Source organism: Bactrocera dorsalis, chromosome 6 (assembly GCF_023373825.1).
Source record: "Bactrocera dorsalis isolate Fly_Bdor chromosome 6, ASM2337382v1, whole genome shotgun sequence".
In the NCBI taxonomy this organism is placed as follows: domain Eukaryota; kingdom Metazoa; phylum Arthropoda; class Insecta; order Diptera; family Tephritidae; genus Bactrocera; species Bactrocera dorsalis.
The window spans coordinates 8,041,930-8,056,801 of record NC_064308.1 but is presented as its reverse complement, the minus strand read 5'-3'; the positions used below and the strand labels follow the sequence as shown (position 1 = coordinate 8,056,801).

Sequence of the window (14,872 nt, the reverse complement as noted above, 5' to 3'; positions counted from 1 at the left end):
GCCTCAGCATTGGCGAAGATAACATATTGCGAGAGAAAAAGTAATTATTCAATATTAGTGGACTGTATGTGTTTTTAAAATAGTGAGAATTACGCAGTTTAATATCTTATCTAATATGTTGAATATTCTTAAGTATAATAAAACTAAATATATTGATGCCTACTGAATGTCCCTTGGTATCAACGTACATGTTCATTTTTGAACAATTTCATTATGTCGAAAAGAACATAATTAAGTAGTTCACAAAAAAGAAAAAAAGTTACAGCTAAAAAAGAAACAACGGAAAAACTTCAAAAGCTCACTTCGTTTTTTACGGTTGAAGAAACAAATAAGGCAAGGAATTATTCATTATCATCACCGCAAGACAAAAGTACTTCTGAATGTCTCCAGCAAAAAGAGGTTACATGTGACGAAAATGACAAACATACATTAGATGCTGAACCATCGACTTCAAGCCACTGTAAATTAATAACTGCAAGCTTAGATAATGTTTCTGCGTCTCCTGACCCTGGTACTTACTGTGACGACATTTTACCGGAAGAAGTCCGTGATATTTGGCTTCGAAAAGGACCAGAGTTTTTCCAAAATATAAATAGTGACTTCTCTGAAACTTTTACAAGTTTTCCAGATTCAAAGGGTAAAGAGAAAACTACATAGATACTTAACTAAAAACATTTTTATTCGTAAATTGACGAACGGTAAGTCTTTACAAAGAAAATGTCTCCTTTATTCACTAGCAAAGAAATCTGTATACTGTTATTGCTGCCGTCTATTTAATACCACTACTGGTACTGGACATAATTTAAGTTCTCCTAATGGATATAAAGATTGGAAGCATATAAGTAACTTATTGATAGAGCATGAGAACAGTTTACAGCACAGGGAATTTATGATGAATTATGTTGTAAGAATGAAAACTACTGGACGAATTGATACTGAGTTGCTGTCCCAATATAAAGGGTGATTTTTTAAGAGCTTGATAACTTTTTTTAAAAAAAAAACGCATAAAATTTGCAAAATCTCATCGGTTCTTTATTTGAAACGTTAGATTGGTTCATGACATTTACTTTTTGAAGATAATTTCATTTAAATGTTGACCGCGGCTGCGTCTTAGGTGGTCCATTCGGAAAGTCCAATTTTGGGCAACTTTTTCGAGCATTTCGGCCGGAATAGCCCGAATTTCTTCGGAAATGTTGTCTTCCAAAGCTGGAATAGTTGCTGGCTTATTTCTGTAGACTTTAGACTTGACGTAGCCCCACAAAAAATAGTCTAAAGGCGTTAAATCGCATGATCTTGGTGGCCAACTTACGGGTCCATTTCTTGAGATGAATTGTTGTCCGAAGTTTTCCCTCAAAATGGCCATAGAATCGCGAGCTGTGTGGCATGTAGCGCCATCTTGTTGAAACCACATGTCAACCAAGTTCAGTTCTTCCATTTTTGGCAACAAAAAGTTTGTTAGCATCGAACGATAGCGATCGCCATTCACCGTAACGTTGCGTCCAACAGCATCTTTGAAAAAATACGGTCCAATGATTCCACCAGCGTACAAACCACACCAAACAGTGCATTTTTCGGGATGCATGGGCAGTTCTTGAACGGCTTCTGGTTGCTCTTCACCCCAAATGCGGCAATTTTGCTTATTTACGTAGCCATTCAACCAGAAATGAGCCTCATCGCTGAACAAAATTTGTCGATAAAAAAGCATTTCGAACCGAACACTGATTTTGGTAATAAAATTCAATGATTTGCAAGCGTTGCTCGTTAGTAAGTCTATTCATGATGAAATGTCAAAGCATACTGAGCATCTTTCTCTTTGACACCATGTCTGAAATCCCACGTGATCTGTCAAATACTAATGCATGAAAATCCTAACCTCAAAAAAATCACCCGTTATTACAGAAATTAACTATTGGAAGAATGTGCTTAGGAGGATTGTTGCAGTAGTGAAATTTTTGGCTTCTAGAGGTCTTGCTTTTCGTGGCGATAATAAGACATTAGGATCGCAAAATAATGGGAATTATTTGGAATGCTTAGAACTGATTAGTGAATTTGATCCTTTTCTTGCTGATCACATACAAAACTGCGGAAATCGTGGAAAAGGAAGTACATCATATTTATCGGCAAATATTTGTCATGATTTTATTAATTTAATGGGACAGCAAGTTTTGAAAACCATTGTCAAAGAACTTAAATCAGAATCTATTAGCGTAGATTCTACGCCAGATCTGTCCCACGTTGACCAACTAACTTTCATAGTTAGATACGTAAAAGACGGACAGCCTATTGAGAGATTTATGCAATTTTTGCCCATGGATAAACATAATGCGCAATATATAGCAGATATCATTTTAAACTTTTTTGAAAGCCTTGATATTCCTATAAAAGATTGTCGCGGGCAGTGCTATGACAATGCATCAAATATGTCTGGAAAATACTCTGGTGTTTAGTCAAGAATAAAAGAAATTTGCGATTTACGTTCCATGCGCGGCACATTCGCTAAATTTAGTGGGTGTTCAGGCTGTTGAGTGTGTTACTGAAGCGGTATCATTCTTTCAATTTGTACAAAAATTGTTAAATTTTTTCTCGGCTTCGACAAAACGATGGAAAATTTTGACAGAGCATTTAGGAGCAAATAGAGTCCTAAAGTCCCTTTCGGAAACTGGATGGTCTGCACGTGCCAATGCTATTAATGCTTCGCAAAATGGTTATTTAAATATTTCTGAAGCATTGTCTTCAATCGCAAGTGACACCAATCACCCAGGAGACACTAGAAAGGAAGCCCAAAGCCTAGAAAAAAATGGGAAAATTTGAGACTGCTCTTCTAACGGAAATGTGGAATGATCTTTTGGGAATTATAAATAAAACAAGTCCAAGTTTACAGAATAGCACCCTGACCATGGACGTTGTAACGAAACTTTACGAATCTCTGATCAGATACGTCAATACCGCACGCAATCATTTTGATCAGTACGAAACGGCTGCTAAAGAAAAAAATCCATTTGCTGACTACAAAGATACATTTGAAAGAAAAAAATTCGCAGCACAAGCATCACGTTTTTTGAAGGATCATCAGAGACTGCACAGTTGAGTGGCAAGGATAAGTTTCGTACTCGCGAAAGAATTAACATCTACCTCAGGATTTTTTTATTAAACGATTGTTTCCTCTTTTTAGATCTATCTTTTCTACGAATACCTTCCGTTATCTGGGTTCTAGACACTTTAAACGGCATTTTTTATCGAGTAAAATGCACAACAAACACTTATAACCTCAAAATGAACTTCGTAGTTTAACGAGAAATGACCAAACAAAATATTTTCCAGTAGTTTACCTTATATAAAGAAAAAAGGGACAAGAATAACGGCTAACAACAGATGAGATGCAGCTGCGTTTTACCTACTGCGCCCTCAGCCTCTACCTGACCGCGAGCATCCACCTTTTCATGGCTGTAACTCCGAAACTATTAGTCGGATCAACTTGAAAATTTAGGACAATATTCTAGGGATGTTATAGAATTTAATAAGATACAAATTTTTTTAGATTTTTTGAAACTGTGAAACTCATGGAACCCCATAAAGAATTTTGTAACGAAAATAAAATTGAGCATATAAAAATAACAACAGGCATTCTTAGAGGCAATGGACAAATCGAAAAAGTCCATAGAGAAATTATTTCTATGTTGTCTAAGTTGTCGGCTAATGATCCAGCGAAGTGGTACTAGTATGCAGCTATGGTACAAAAAGCTATAAACGCGCACGTTCACTCGTCAACAAAATTTACACCCTACGAAATTAAGTGTAGAGTAAAGATGAAAAGCGAAATGTCACATTATAAAACTACTCCAAGAAGAATTATTGGAGTTATTCCAAGAAGATCGTCGAACAATGAGAGAAGAATGCAGAGCAATTATTCAGAAAGCTCAAAATATAAAAGAAATTTAGACAAAAGCGAAAATGCAGTACAGAATACAAAAAGGAGATTTAGTTGCAATAAAATTTTTTTGAAGTAAAAAGTTATCGAACAAATTTAATGGACCTTATAGAGTCATTGAAATCAAACGCAATGGGAGGTACTCTGTCAAAAAAGCAGCAGATTTTATGGGACCCAGGGTTACATCAACTAGTGTTGATAATATGAAGCTTTGGTCACATTTCGAGATTGATGAAGATTTGTCATCTCAGATTTGTCTGTCAGACAGATGACAAGCTGGATGACCGAATGTAATGTTGGCAACACCCTGTGTGATGCTGGCAAGCAGCAACCAACTTCAAATCTCAAGGAGTAGCGACGGTTGGCAAAATACAGTTGGCGAACAGAGTTGGCAAAAGACAGTGAGCGAAGAAGTTGGCAAACGCAGCTGATCATATATTTTTCAATTGATTCATTCTTCTTCTTCTTAATTGGCGTAGACACCGCTTATGCGATTATAGCCGAGTTAACAACCGCGCGCCAGTCGTTTCTTCTTTTCGCAACGTGGCGCTAATTGGATATTCCAAGCGAGGCCAGGTCCTTCTCCACTTGGTCCTTCCAACGGAGTGGAGGTCTTCCTCTTCCTCTGCTTCCCGCGGCGGGTACTGCGTCGAATACTTTCAGAGCTGGAGTGTTTTCATCCATCCGGACAACATGACCTAGCCAGCGTAGCCGCTGTCTTTTAATTCGCTGAACTATGTCAATGTCGTCGTATATCTCGTACAGCTCATCGTTCTATCGAATGCGATATTCGCCGTGGCCAACGCGCAAAGGACCATAAATCTTTCGCAGAACTTTTCTCTCGAAAAGTCGCAACGTCGACTCATCTGTTGTTGACATCGTCCAGGCCTCTGCACCATATAGCAGGACGGGAATTATGAGTGACTTATAGAGTTTGGTTTTTGTTTGTCGGGAGAGGACTTTGCGTCTCAATTGCCTACTTAGTCCGAAGTAGCACCTGTTGGCAAGAGTTATCCTGCGTTGGATTTCTAGGCTGACATTGTTGGTGGTGTTTACGCTGGTTCCAAGATAGACGAAATTATCTACAACTTCAAAGTTATGACTGTCAACAGTTGTTCACATGAGCTATGAGCGTTCTGCAGCATCCCACATTACATCACCACACATCACCACACATCACATCATATCACGTCACAACACCTCATCACACAACAGCTCACAGCATACCCCAATACACACACACGCATCAAACACCGATCACTACTACAACACTGCAACACAACAACCATACGATCATCAACGAGACGACTCATAATGTTAGCCAATATTCACCACCCAAACCATCAAAAGGGATTGACCCGACCGGGATTGGTCTCTTTTCCGTTCCATCCGTACAGCAAGAAAGTCGTCCGTGATAGCCAGTTGTCTTAATTTATTTAACCGCAACCATCACCGCAATATCCTTTCTTTTCATCAAATCGCCAAGTGACGTGAAACAACAACAGTGTCCAACAGTGGAATATACACCGAGTTGTATACAAATAACACAAGGTTCTACTGTGACATAATAAAGTGAAATAAATATTTTATAACGTGTGAAAACCAGGGCATTTATTTTCCAACTCATAGGTATACTATAGAAAGTAAGTATATCAGTGCCACACGTTACCATATGGTCCTTCGAGCCTTTCAGAAAGGCACCTAAGAAAAAAGATAAAATAAAAATTTCAATAACTTCCTGGCAAGTGCGCAAGTGGTTGAAGCACAAAATTCGTCAAAAAGAGGAAGAGTTTAAGTGAACAAAGTGAACGTGAACAAATTAAAGAACAAAATTATAGTGAAAAACGAAACAAACCACAGAATCGCACAGAAAATAGAAAGTGATGTGAAAAAGATACAAAAAAGAAATTAAAACATAAGGTGAAAAAAAAAAAAATAATAATAATAATAAAATTCTAACATCAAAACGGGCGCGGCAATAATACAACAAAGTTTGTCAAACATAAAACCTAAAATCGGAAACGGGCGCGAAATAAACTAAAAACCAAAGCAACAAAACCAAACCCTACTAACATCAAAAACGGGCGCGGTAAAATCACAAAGTTCAACAAACATACAAACATTACTCTAAAACAACAAACAGGCGATATACACAGGCATATACACAAATCACAATTACCATAAATTGTCTCGGGAGACTACACCAACAACCAACAAAGAGAAAGACAGCAAATCAGCAGGGACAGCGTTGGACATACATACATAAAAGGGAAAGGAACTGCAATAAGCAAAAAAAGGGTATAAGTTCAATGACCCAAAACCCTTGGCGGAAAATAAAGTGAGTCCGTTCCATATACACATAATTTGATATATACAAATATATAAAATCCATTTTTTATGCACATATATATGTATGTATGTTAAGGTACAGTTTGATGGTATTTCGGGGCACCGTTAACTGTTCTTAACAGTTCGATATATGTATATCTACAAAAAATAATAACTGCAAAAAAGTACAAGTATCCGCTTTTTGCTTAACTTGTGTCGTTAGGCACCCGATTATAATTTCAAAAATAAAAAATTTTTCTTAAGTCAAGTATATCTTGCAATAATTCTTGCGATACCCCTTGGGCTATAAATAAAAGCAACAAGCAGGATCGCTCAAACCCTAAGCAAAGGCGGAAGATACTAAAAGAAAACGAAATACATATATACATACATATATAAAAAAGAAAACATACATATATATGAGCATATTCTCATAAAATTGCAAATCTTCCAATTTTAATATACATGCATGTCTATATATTTATATGCAATCATATAGTACATATGTACATACATACATAATTTAGCATAAAGCTATAGCACATAATAATACTAAACTACCTGCTTGAATGTTCAAATCGTGTCTCCAAACACACTACCAAAAACCATAACAAAAACAATTCACAAGACAAGTACTCGTTGCTTGCAAAATTCCAGCGATACCCCTTGGGCTTTAAAGCAACAAGCTGGATCGCTTAGAACATTCAAGCAAAAGTAGGTAAAAAAAAAAACGGATAAAGAAATAATAGAAAGGAAAAAAGGCATTACATTTATGTACATATGTACCTATGTGCCGGTAAGCATATGCAACTCCCGTGCGACATACATCAACTCATATACATAATTATAAATATATAAACATACAGATATTATTTATTTCAATTTTCTTTTTCTATTTTCTAATAATAGTTCACATTTGAACTACTATTCAACACATATACATACATACATAGATCATTACATAAATAAATGTATAAACATATACATATTATATATTTCTATTTTTTCCGCGCGTTTATACATTTATGTGCGATTAGCGAAGTGTTATATGTTACACTTTTATAACATATATACATACATATTTAGCGAATTGATAACGACAAGGGATACGAGAAAAGCTAAACAAAAACAAACATATAAAGCATATGCATATGCAAACATATGGTAATAAAACATAGATACATACAAACAATTTTACGTATTTTATTTTTCTTTCGCGTTCTTGATTCGTGCAGATACAATTATACAAAATAAGCGCGAGTGAACTGAAGATACTTTGATACACTTTAAAAAAATTTTCAGTCACATTAAAAAAATATATATATATATATATATATTGGACTTTTTCAAAAAAAAACAAAAAAAAAGGATTAATCTCTGCGGTAGCGAAACGAAAATTTGATCACATTATATATATTTTACAAATATATACATATTTTTACAAAAATTAATCTTCTATCAACATAATTTCTAATTTATACTTTTCCTATTTGACTACATTGCTGTAGCAATATTAATTTTGAAACAATTATTTAGTTGACAAAACTTTAAGCTAAAAGCTTCAAACTCAATTAATGCAATCTGATAAATCTAAAGAAGTTTTATTGGAAATTCCAAAAATGGCTGATGATAATAAATCACAAAGCACACCTGCAGAAGCTACACGCTCAAAGCAGAGTATAAAACAAAAAAGATCAAAAGATCAGACAATATCAAGATTCTTCACTGAAAGTGACAGTTTTATAAGATATTGTACCCGATTTCAAGCTTCCTCTATTACTGACATCACAGAATCAGTTTTAAATATAAAACTAGAAAGTGTGAACAATCTCTGGGCTCGCCTTCTGGCAGCGTACGATACAGTACTAGATACTGACGACGCAGAACTCCCAGAAAACGCAAAAGCTTCGGCGACAGCCAAATGTGATAACTGCCGCGATCAGTATGAGTTAACAAAGGGAATGATAAATGAACAAATAAGTTTAGTAAGGCCAAGTAGAGCCACTACTCCCCCTCCCAGAGTAGTTACAACACCAAAAGATGACCTAGATAAAGGCATGTATCTAAAGGTACCAGCTTGTGATACTGAAGTTTTCAATGGAAGTTATGACCAGTGGCCGTCCTTCCGGGACATGTTCACTGCCGTTTATATAAACCATCCTAAACTTTCACAAGCACAAAAGTTATACCATCTAAGGTACAAAACAAAAGGGGAAGCAGGCAGTATCGTCAAGCGATTCGCTATAAATGACGAAAATTTTAAGCTGGCTTGGGAAGCACTAGTCGAAAGATACGAAAATGGAAGGGTTTTGATAGAAAACCCAATAAAAACATTATTACATCTACCAAAAATTCAAAAAGAAACCAGCCAGGAATTTCAAAATTTATACTCGACAGTGACTAATTGCATATCAGTGTTAAAAACACAAAATATCTCCACAGAATCGTGGGACCCATCATAGTAACTATTTGTGCAGAAACACTCCCTGACGCTGCGTTACTACGATGGGAACAATCACTTGTGGAAAGAAAAAAAATGCCCACATGGGAGCAAATGAAAGCATTCCTTACTGCTCAATACGAGATAGCTGAGCGAATTGACAACAAAAATATAAATCTAAAAAGTCATCAAAATGACTCAAGTAAAACCTTGTTCAAACCGCAAGCCAGCAACAATATGCAATACAATAGACACGTTAATAAAAGTCACACTTTCGTGTCAAACCAAACTAATAAATGGCAACCAGTATGTGAAATTTGTAAGGGAGGTCATAACATAAGATCTTGCGAGAGATTTAAAAAATTATCCGTATCTGACAGAAACAATCTTGTCAGACAACATAAACTTTGCATCAACTGTCTGTCGAATGCTCATACGACAAAAGACTGTGAAAGCAAATTTAGTTGTGTGTACTGTCAACGAAGGCATCACTCATTGCTTCATATTACGAACTTTCAAAATATGAAGCAAAATCAATTTCATAAAACCACCGGGTTAGTCACTACAACCAAAAGTGATAATCCCGAAATCTCAAATCCCGAAAAAAGGGAAGAACAATCATGTTGCTCTAAAGCAGCAAAAATTCAAGCGCTTCATTCAGAAAATGAAAGCAAAATTCTTTTACCCACTGCGGTCATCACCATAGCACATAAGGGTGATTTATTCAAACTAAGAGCACTAATAGATCAAGGATCTCAAAGATCCTTTATATCATCAAAAGCTCAAAATCGGCTCAAATTGCCAATAAAACATTCAAATTTCCAAATCTCGGGAATGGGCGGAAGAATTATCCAAAATTCGAACAAAATATGCCCAATTACGATAGTATCTCCAAATGCGGATATTAGAATAGATGCGCAAGCTATCGTTCTACCGCAACTTACCAATTTGCTTCCAAGCTATGAAGTAAATAAAATACACTGGGAAAAATGCTCACATCTTAAATTAGCAGATCCCAATTGTCATACCCCATCACAAATCGACATATTATTAGGCAGTGACTTAATACCTCAAATAATTCTTGAAGGTATTGAGAAAATCTCCAATAAATTGTTAGCCCAAAATACAATCTTTGGGTGGATTATAAGTGGCCAAGTCCCTGAAAAAATCAATTCTTTCACCACACAAGTGGAAAACATTTCAAACGAATTTTTAAATAATCAACTTAAAAAATTTTGGGAAATAGAAGAATTACCCCAAATCACCCAGCTTTCAGAAGAAGACCAGGCATGCGAAGCCTATTACAAATCCACAACAACAAGAAACGAACATGGTCGTTATGTTGTGCGATTACCTTTCAAACCAACTTTCCCTGAAACCATAGCTCTAGGCCACTCTAGAATATCAGCAGTCCAGCAATTTCTAAGCCTGGAAAAAAGCCTGATAAAGAAAAGTGAGCTTAAATCGGCATACGATAATGTGATGGACGAATGTCTTGGCCTCAATCATATGGAAGAAGCTGTACCATATGAAAAAGTATCTAAAGGTAGATATTTATCTTTTTATCTGCCACATCATGGGGTAATAAGACCTGATAAAATTACAACAAAAGTACGAGTGGTTTTCAATGCCTCAAAGTGTACGAGCTCAGGCAAATCACTCAATGATGTACTATACACAGGGCCAACATTACAACCTGATCTCATGTTGCTAATTCTAAATTGGCGCATGTTTAAATACGTTTTCAATGGGGATGTAGAGAAACTGTACAGACAAATTCTAGTACATGAAGATGACCAAGATTTCCAGCGTATAGTCTTCCGCAAATCAAGTAATAGTCCAATCAGCGACTATAAACTTAAAACCGTCACCTTTGGCATCAATTGCGCACCCTATTTGGCGATCAGGACACTACATGAAGTGGCAAAAACAAATGCAACAAATTTGCCTTTAGCATCTTCTGTGTTGCAAACACAAACATACGTGGACGACATACTATCAGGTAGCCACAGTTTGTCCTTAGCGTGCGAATCACTATCTCAAGTGATCAAAGCACTAAATTCAGCGGGATTCCCCTTAAAGAAAATTACTTCAAATCACTCTGATATAATAAAAGACATTAAAAAAGAAGACTTATTAGATACAGACTTCCTTAAATTTGAAAAGGCTAGTACAACTAAAACTCTAGGAATTCAATGGAATGCGATAACAGATCAATTCTCATATACAATTGAGTCAATATCTGCAATGTCCGCCATTACAAAACGCCAAATACTTTCCTCGGTGGCAAAACTTTTCGACCCCGAAATCTTTGGTCAGACTCAGAGATAGTTTTAGCATGGTTAGAAAAACCACCCTATTGCTGGAAGACCTATGTATCCGAATATCCCAAATTTTAGACTTAGTTGGCCCAGCAAAATGGCATCATGTTGCAAGTGCAGATAACCCAGCGGATCTTGGGACAAGAGGTTGCAAGCCACTGCACCTCACCAGCACTACGCTCTGGTGGAATGGTCCAACATGGCTAACAGAATCACAAGAATTCTGGCCAAAGTCTCCCGCTCGTAATATAATAGCGCCGGAAAGTCGCAAAATTGAAAATTTTCATATCACTCCAGAAGAGGATGATATTCTCCACCGATTTTCGTCATTTGCTAGAGCACTAAGAGTAGTCGCTTACATGCACAAATTCATTCAAAGACTTAAACTTAAAATGAAAGGAGCACCAAATGATCCTTGCGTACAACTAACGCATTCCGACTTGCAACATGCCAAGGTCAGTCTAATATTATATACACAAACTCGCTATTTCAGCAAAGAGAAATCAAAGTTGCTCGAAAAGCGACCTCTCGAAAAGGGAAGCTCACTTCTCGTATTAAATCCATTCTTGGATTCTAAGGGATTAATAAGGGCAAATGGAAGATTGGCGAACTCCAGCCTTAGTTATAACGAACGACATCCCATCATTATTCCAGAGAAATCCCGTTTTACTTACCTATTTCTAGCATATCTGCACCATCTTACACTGCATGGTGAGCATCGATTAATGCAACAAATGGTCCGTCAAGAATTTTATATACCGCGACTAAAGCCACAAATAAAAAGGACGATTTTCATGTGTAAACCATGTACCATGTACAAACACAAAATGCGTACGCAGATCATGGCAGCTTTACCACCTGAGCGCTGCAACTATGCTCTACCCTTTACCATCACTGGGGTTGATTTTGCTGGACCTTTCCAGATAAAGGCCTCCATGTTAAGGTCTTCTTCATTTAGAAAAGGGTATGTGGCTGTCTTTGTATGTTTTACGACAAAGGCAGTACACCTCGAGCTTTGTTCAGATCTGACCACTGCGGCTTTTCTTGCAGCATTTGCACGCTTTGTCGGACGACGCGGATTTCCTTCAAAAATAATGAGCGATAATGGGAAAAACTTTGTCGGAGCCCAAAGAGCAACCGAGAAGGAGTTTATAAACTTCATGAAAGAAATCTCCCCTGAAATAGTTAATAAATATGCACCCCAAGGGATCGATTGGCAATTTATACCTCCATGTTCTCCGCACATCAAGATTCTCCATCACGAATTCAGCCACAGATGGAAGGAAGACTATCTCAAAGATCTCCATAAGAGATATCGCTGGAAAACGGCCAAAAGGAAGCCAAGGCAGGAGAATGCGTAATCATACAGGACGAATGCCTTCCTCCAACAGAATGGCGACTAGGCCGCATTGAAAAGGTTCATCGAGGATCAGATGGTCACATAAGAGTAGTCGATGTGCGAACACAAACCGGCATATTAACTCGACCAGTCACCAAACTGTGTTTTCTTCCAAACAGCGAAGAACACCTTCAAACTAAACCGCAAAATAACTCGCAAAATTAATCGAAAAATAATTAATCAATTCCGCTAATTCGAAATTAACATGCGTTATAATCCGTACACAAACAAAAAATAAATTCAAACAAGCGCGTTGAAGACCAACTTATTATACATATATATATGTATAGATATGTAGCTACAACAACTACATTCTAATATTATAAACAAAATCAATTTAATAACAATTCCCATAGAAATGGACGTAGAGGAGACCCAAACCGCCTCCAACACCGTAAGGTCCGAAATCGCTATACCCAAAGCGTCGGCTGCACCCGTTGCCGCTCCAAGGACCAGGGTTATGCGACCACCGCCATCCGCCGAAGCAGTCAGGGAGATGAGAGAAGAGCAGCTATTGGAGCCACAGGGGCCTCCATGTTGCAGCCTGTGCCATCGCCCACACGCCCTGAAACGATGCTCCATTTTTAAGAGCATGCAGCCCGCTCAACGAAAACAGGTTGCAAGAGCCCATGGGCATTGCATGACCTGCCAGGCAGATGACCACGCCACCATAGAGTGCTGGGCCGACGGCGCCTGTCAATATTGCCAGAGGCCCCATCACACTCTATTCCATCGTTTTCCTCGCCGAGCCAATCCGTCGGAAAGTAGCACCAACACACGTACCAGACCACGCAGTGATGCTATCCGGCGTCGACGAAGCAGCCAATCAACCACAACGCGTACACTGCCATCTCCGCCACGCCACGCTCATCGTCAGCACCAACGACGTTCAACAGGGTTGAGCGCTGTACTCAGTACACTACAACAGCTGCAACGGCTCCTAGCCGATTAATTCGCCTAGGGGGGCCGGGATGTTCACATGAGCTATGAGCGTTCTGCAGCATCCCACATCACATCACCACACATCACCACACATCACATCATATCACGTCACAAAACCTCATCACACAACAGCTCACAGCATACCCCAATACACACACACGCATCAAACACCGATCACTACTACAACACTGCAACACAACAACCATACGATCATCAACGAGACGACTCGTAATGTTAGCCAATATTCACCACCCAAACCATCAAAAGGGATTGACCCGACCGGGATTGGTCTCTTTTCCGTTCCATCCGTACAGCAAGAAATTCGTCCGTGATAGTCAGTTGTCTTAATTTATTTAACCGCAGCCATCACCGCAATATCCTTTCTTTTCATCAAATCGCCAAGTGACGTGAAGCAACAACAGTGTCCAACAGTGGAATATACACCATAAATACACCGAGTTGTATACAAAGAACACAAGGTTCTACTGTGACATAATAAAGTGAAATAAATATTTTATAACGTGTGAAAACCAGGGCATTTATTTTCCAACTCATAGGTATACTATAGAAAGTAAGTATATCAGACCACACGTTACCAACAGTGACGTGAGTGCCAAGTCGCGAGTGCGACGACTGTTTGTTTGATGACAGGAGATATTTCGTCTTGCCCTCGTTCACTGCCAGACCCATTTCTTTTGCTTCCTTGTCCAGTCTGGAGAAAGCAGAACTAACGGCGCGGGTGTTGAGGCCGATTATATCAATATCAATACGCCAGCAGTTGTACACTCTTATAGAAGTTGGTACCTTCTCTGTTGAGTTCTGCAGCTCGAACTTTTTTCTCCAGAAGCAGGTTGAAAAAGTCGCACGATAGGGAATCGCCTTGTCTGAAACCTCGCTTGGTATCGAACGGCTCGGAGAGGTCCTTCCCGATCCTGACGGAGCTTTTCGTGTTGCTCAACGTCAGTTTACACAGCCGTATTAGTTTTGCGGGGATACCAAATTCAGACATCGCGGCATAAAGGCAGCTCCTTTTCGTGCTGTCTGAAGCAGCTTTGAAATCGACGAATAGGTGGTGAGTGTCGATTCTCCTTTCACGGGTCTTTTCCAAGATTTGGCGCATGGTGAATATCTGGTCGGTTGTTGATTTACCAGGTCTGAAGCCACACTGAAAAGGTCCAATCAGTTTGTTGACGGTGGGCTTTAATCTTTCACACAATACGCTCGACAGAAACTTATATGCGATGTTGAGGATGCTAATCCCACGGTAGTTGGCGCAGATTGTGGGGTCTCCTTTTTTATGGATTGGGCATAGCACACTTAAATTCCAATCGTTGGGCATGCTTTCGTCCGAGCATATTTTATAAAGAAGTTGATGCACGCTCCTTATCAGTTCTTCGCCGCCGTGTTTGAATAGCTCGGCCGGCAATCCGTCGGCCTCTGCCGCTTTGTTGTTTTTCAGTCGGGCAATTGCTATTCGAACTTCTTCATGATCGGGCAATGGAACGTCTGCTCCA

General features: G+C 38.4%; 2 protein-coding genes across 3 annotated transcripts; both read left to right on the top strand.

The window, feature by feature from the left end:
• Window positions 1–14: 14 nt before the first annotated feature.
• On the top strand, window positions 15–11,027 carry LOC125779105 (uncharacterized). Of its 2 annotated transcripts, none has more exons than XM_049459644.1 (2): window positions 15–637; window positions 738–11,027. In XM_049459644.1, the coding sequence occupies exon 2, from the start codon at window positions 8,793–8,795 to the stop codon at window positions 11,025–11,027; it is 2,235 nt and encodes a 744-aa protein (XP_049315601.1). In that variant the 5' UTR covers window positions 15–637; window positions 738–8,792. The 2 variants fall into 2 exon arrangements, with proteins under 2 accessions (XP_049315601.1, XP_049315602.1); XM_049459645.1 differs by having other exon boundaries at window positions 15–3,083; window positions 3,173–11,027.
• A 1,720-nt stretch (window positions 11,028–12,747) lies between these two features.
• On the top strand, window positions 12,748–14,287 carry LOC125779182 (uncharacterized). Its single transcript, XM_049459823.1, has one exon. The coding sequence runs from the start codon at window positions 12,775–12,777 to the stop codon at window positions 13,366–13,368; it is 594 nt and encodes a 197-aa protein (XP_049315780.1). The 5' UTR covers window positions 12,748–12,774; the 3' UTR covers window positions 13,369–14,287.
• Window positions 14,288–14,872: the final 585 nt, after the last annotated feature.

Bases quoted from the DNA above. Each gene is read 5' to 3' on its own strand.
- LOC125779105 (XM_049459644.1), top strand. From the start codon at position 8,793: ATGCCCACATGGGAGCAAATGAAAGCATTCCTTACTGCTCAATACGAG.
- LOC125779182 (XM_049459823.1), top strand. From the start codon at position 12,775: ATGGACGTAGAGGAGACCCAAACCGCCTCCAACACCGTAAGGTCCGAA.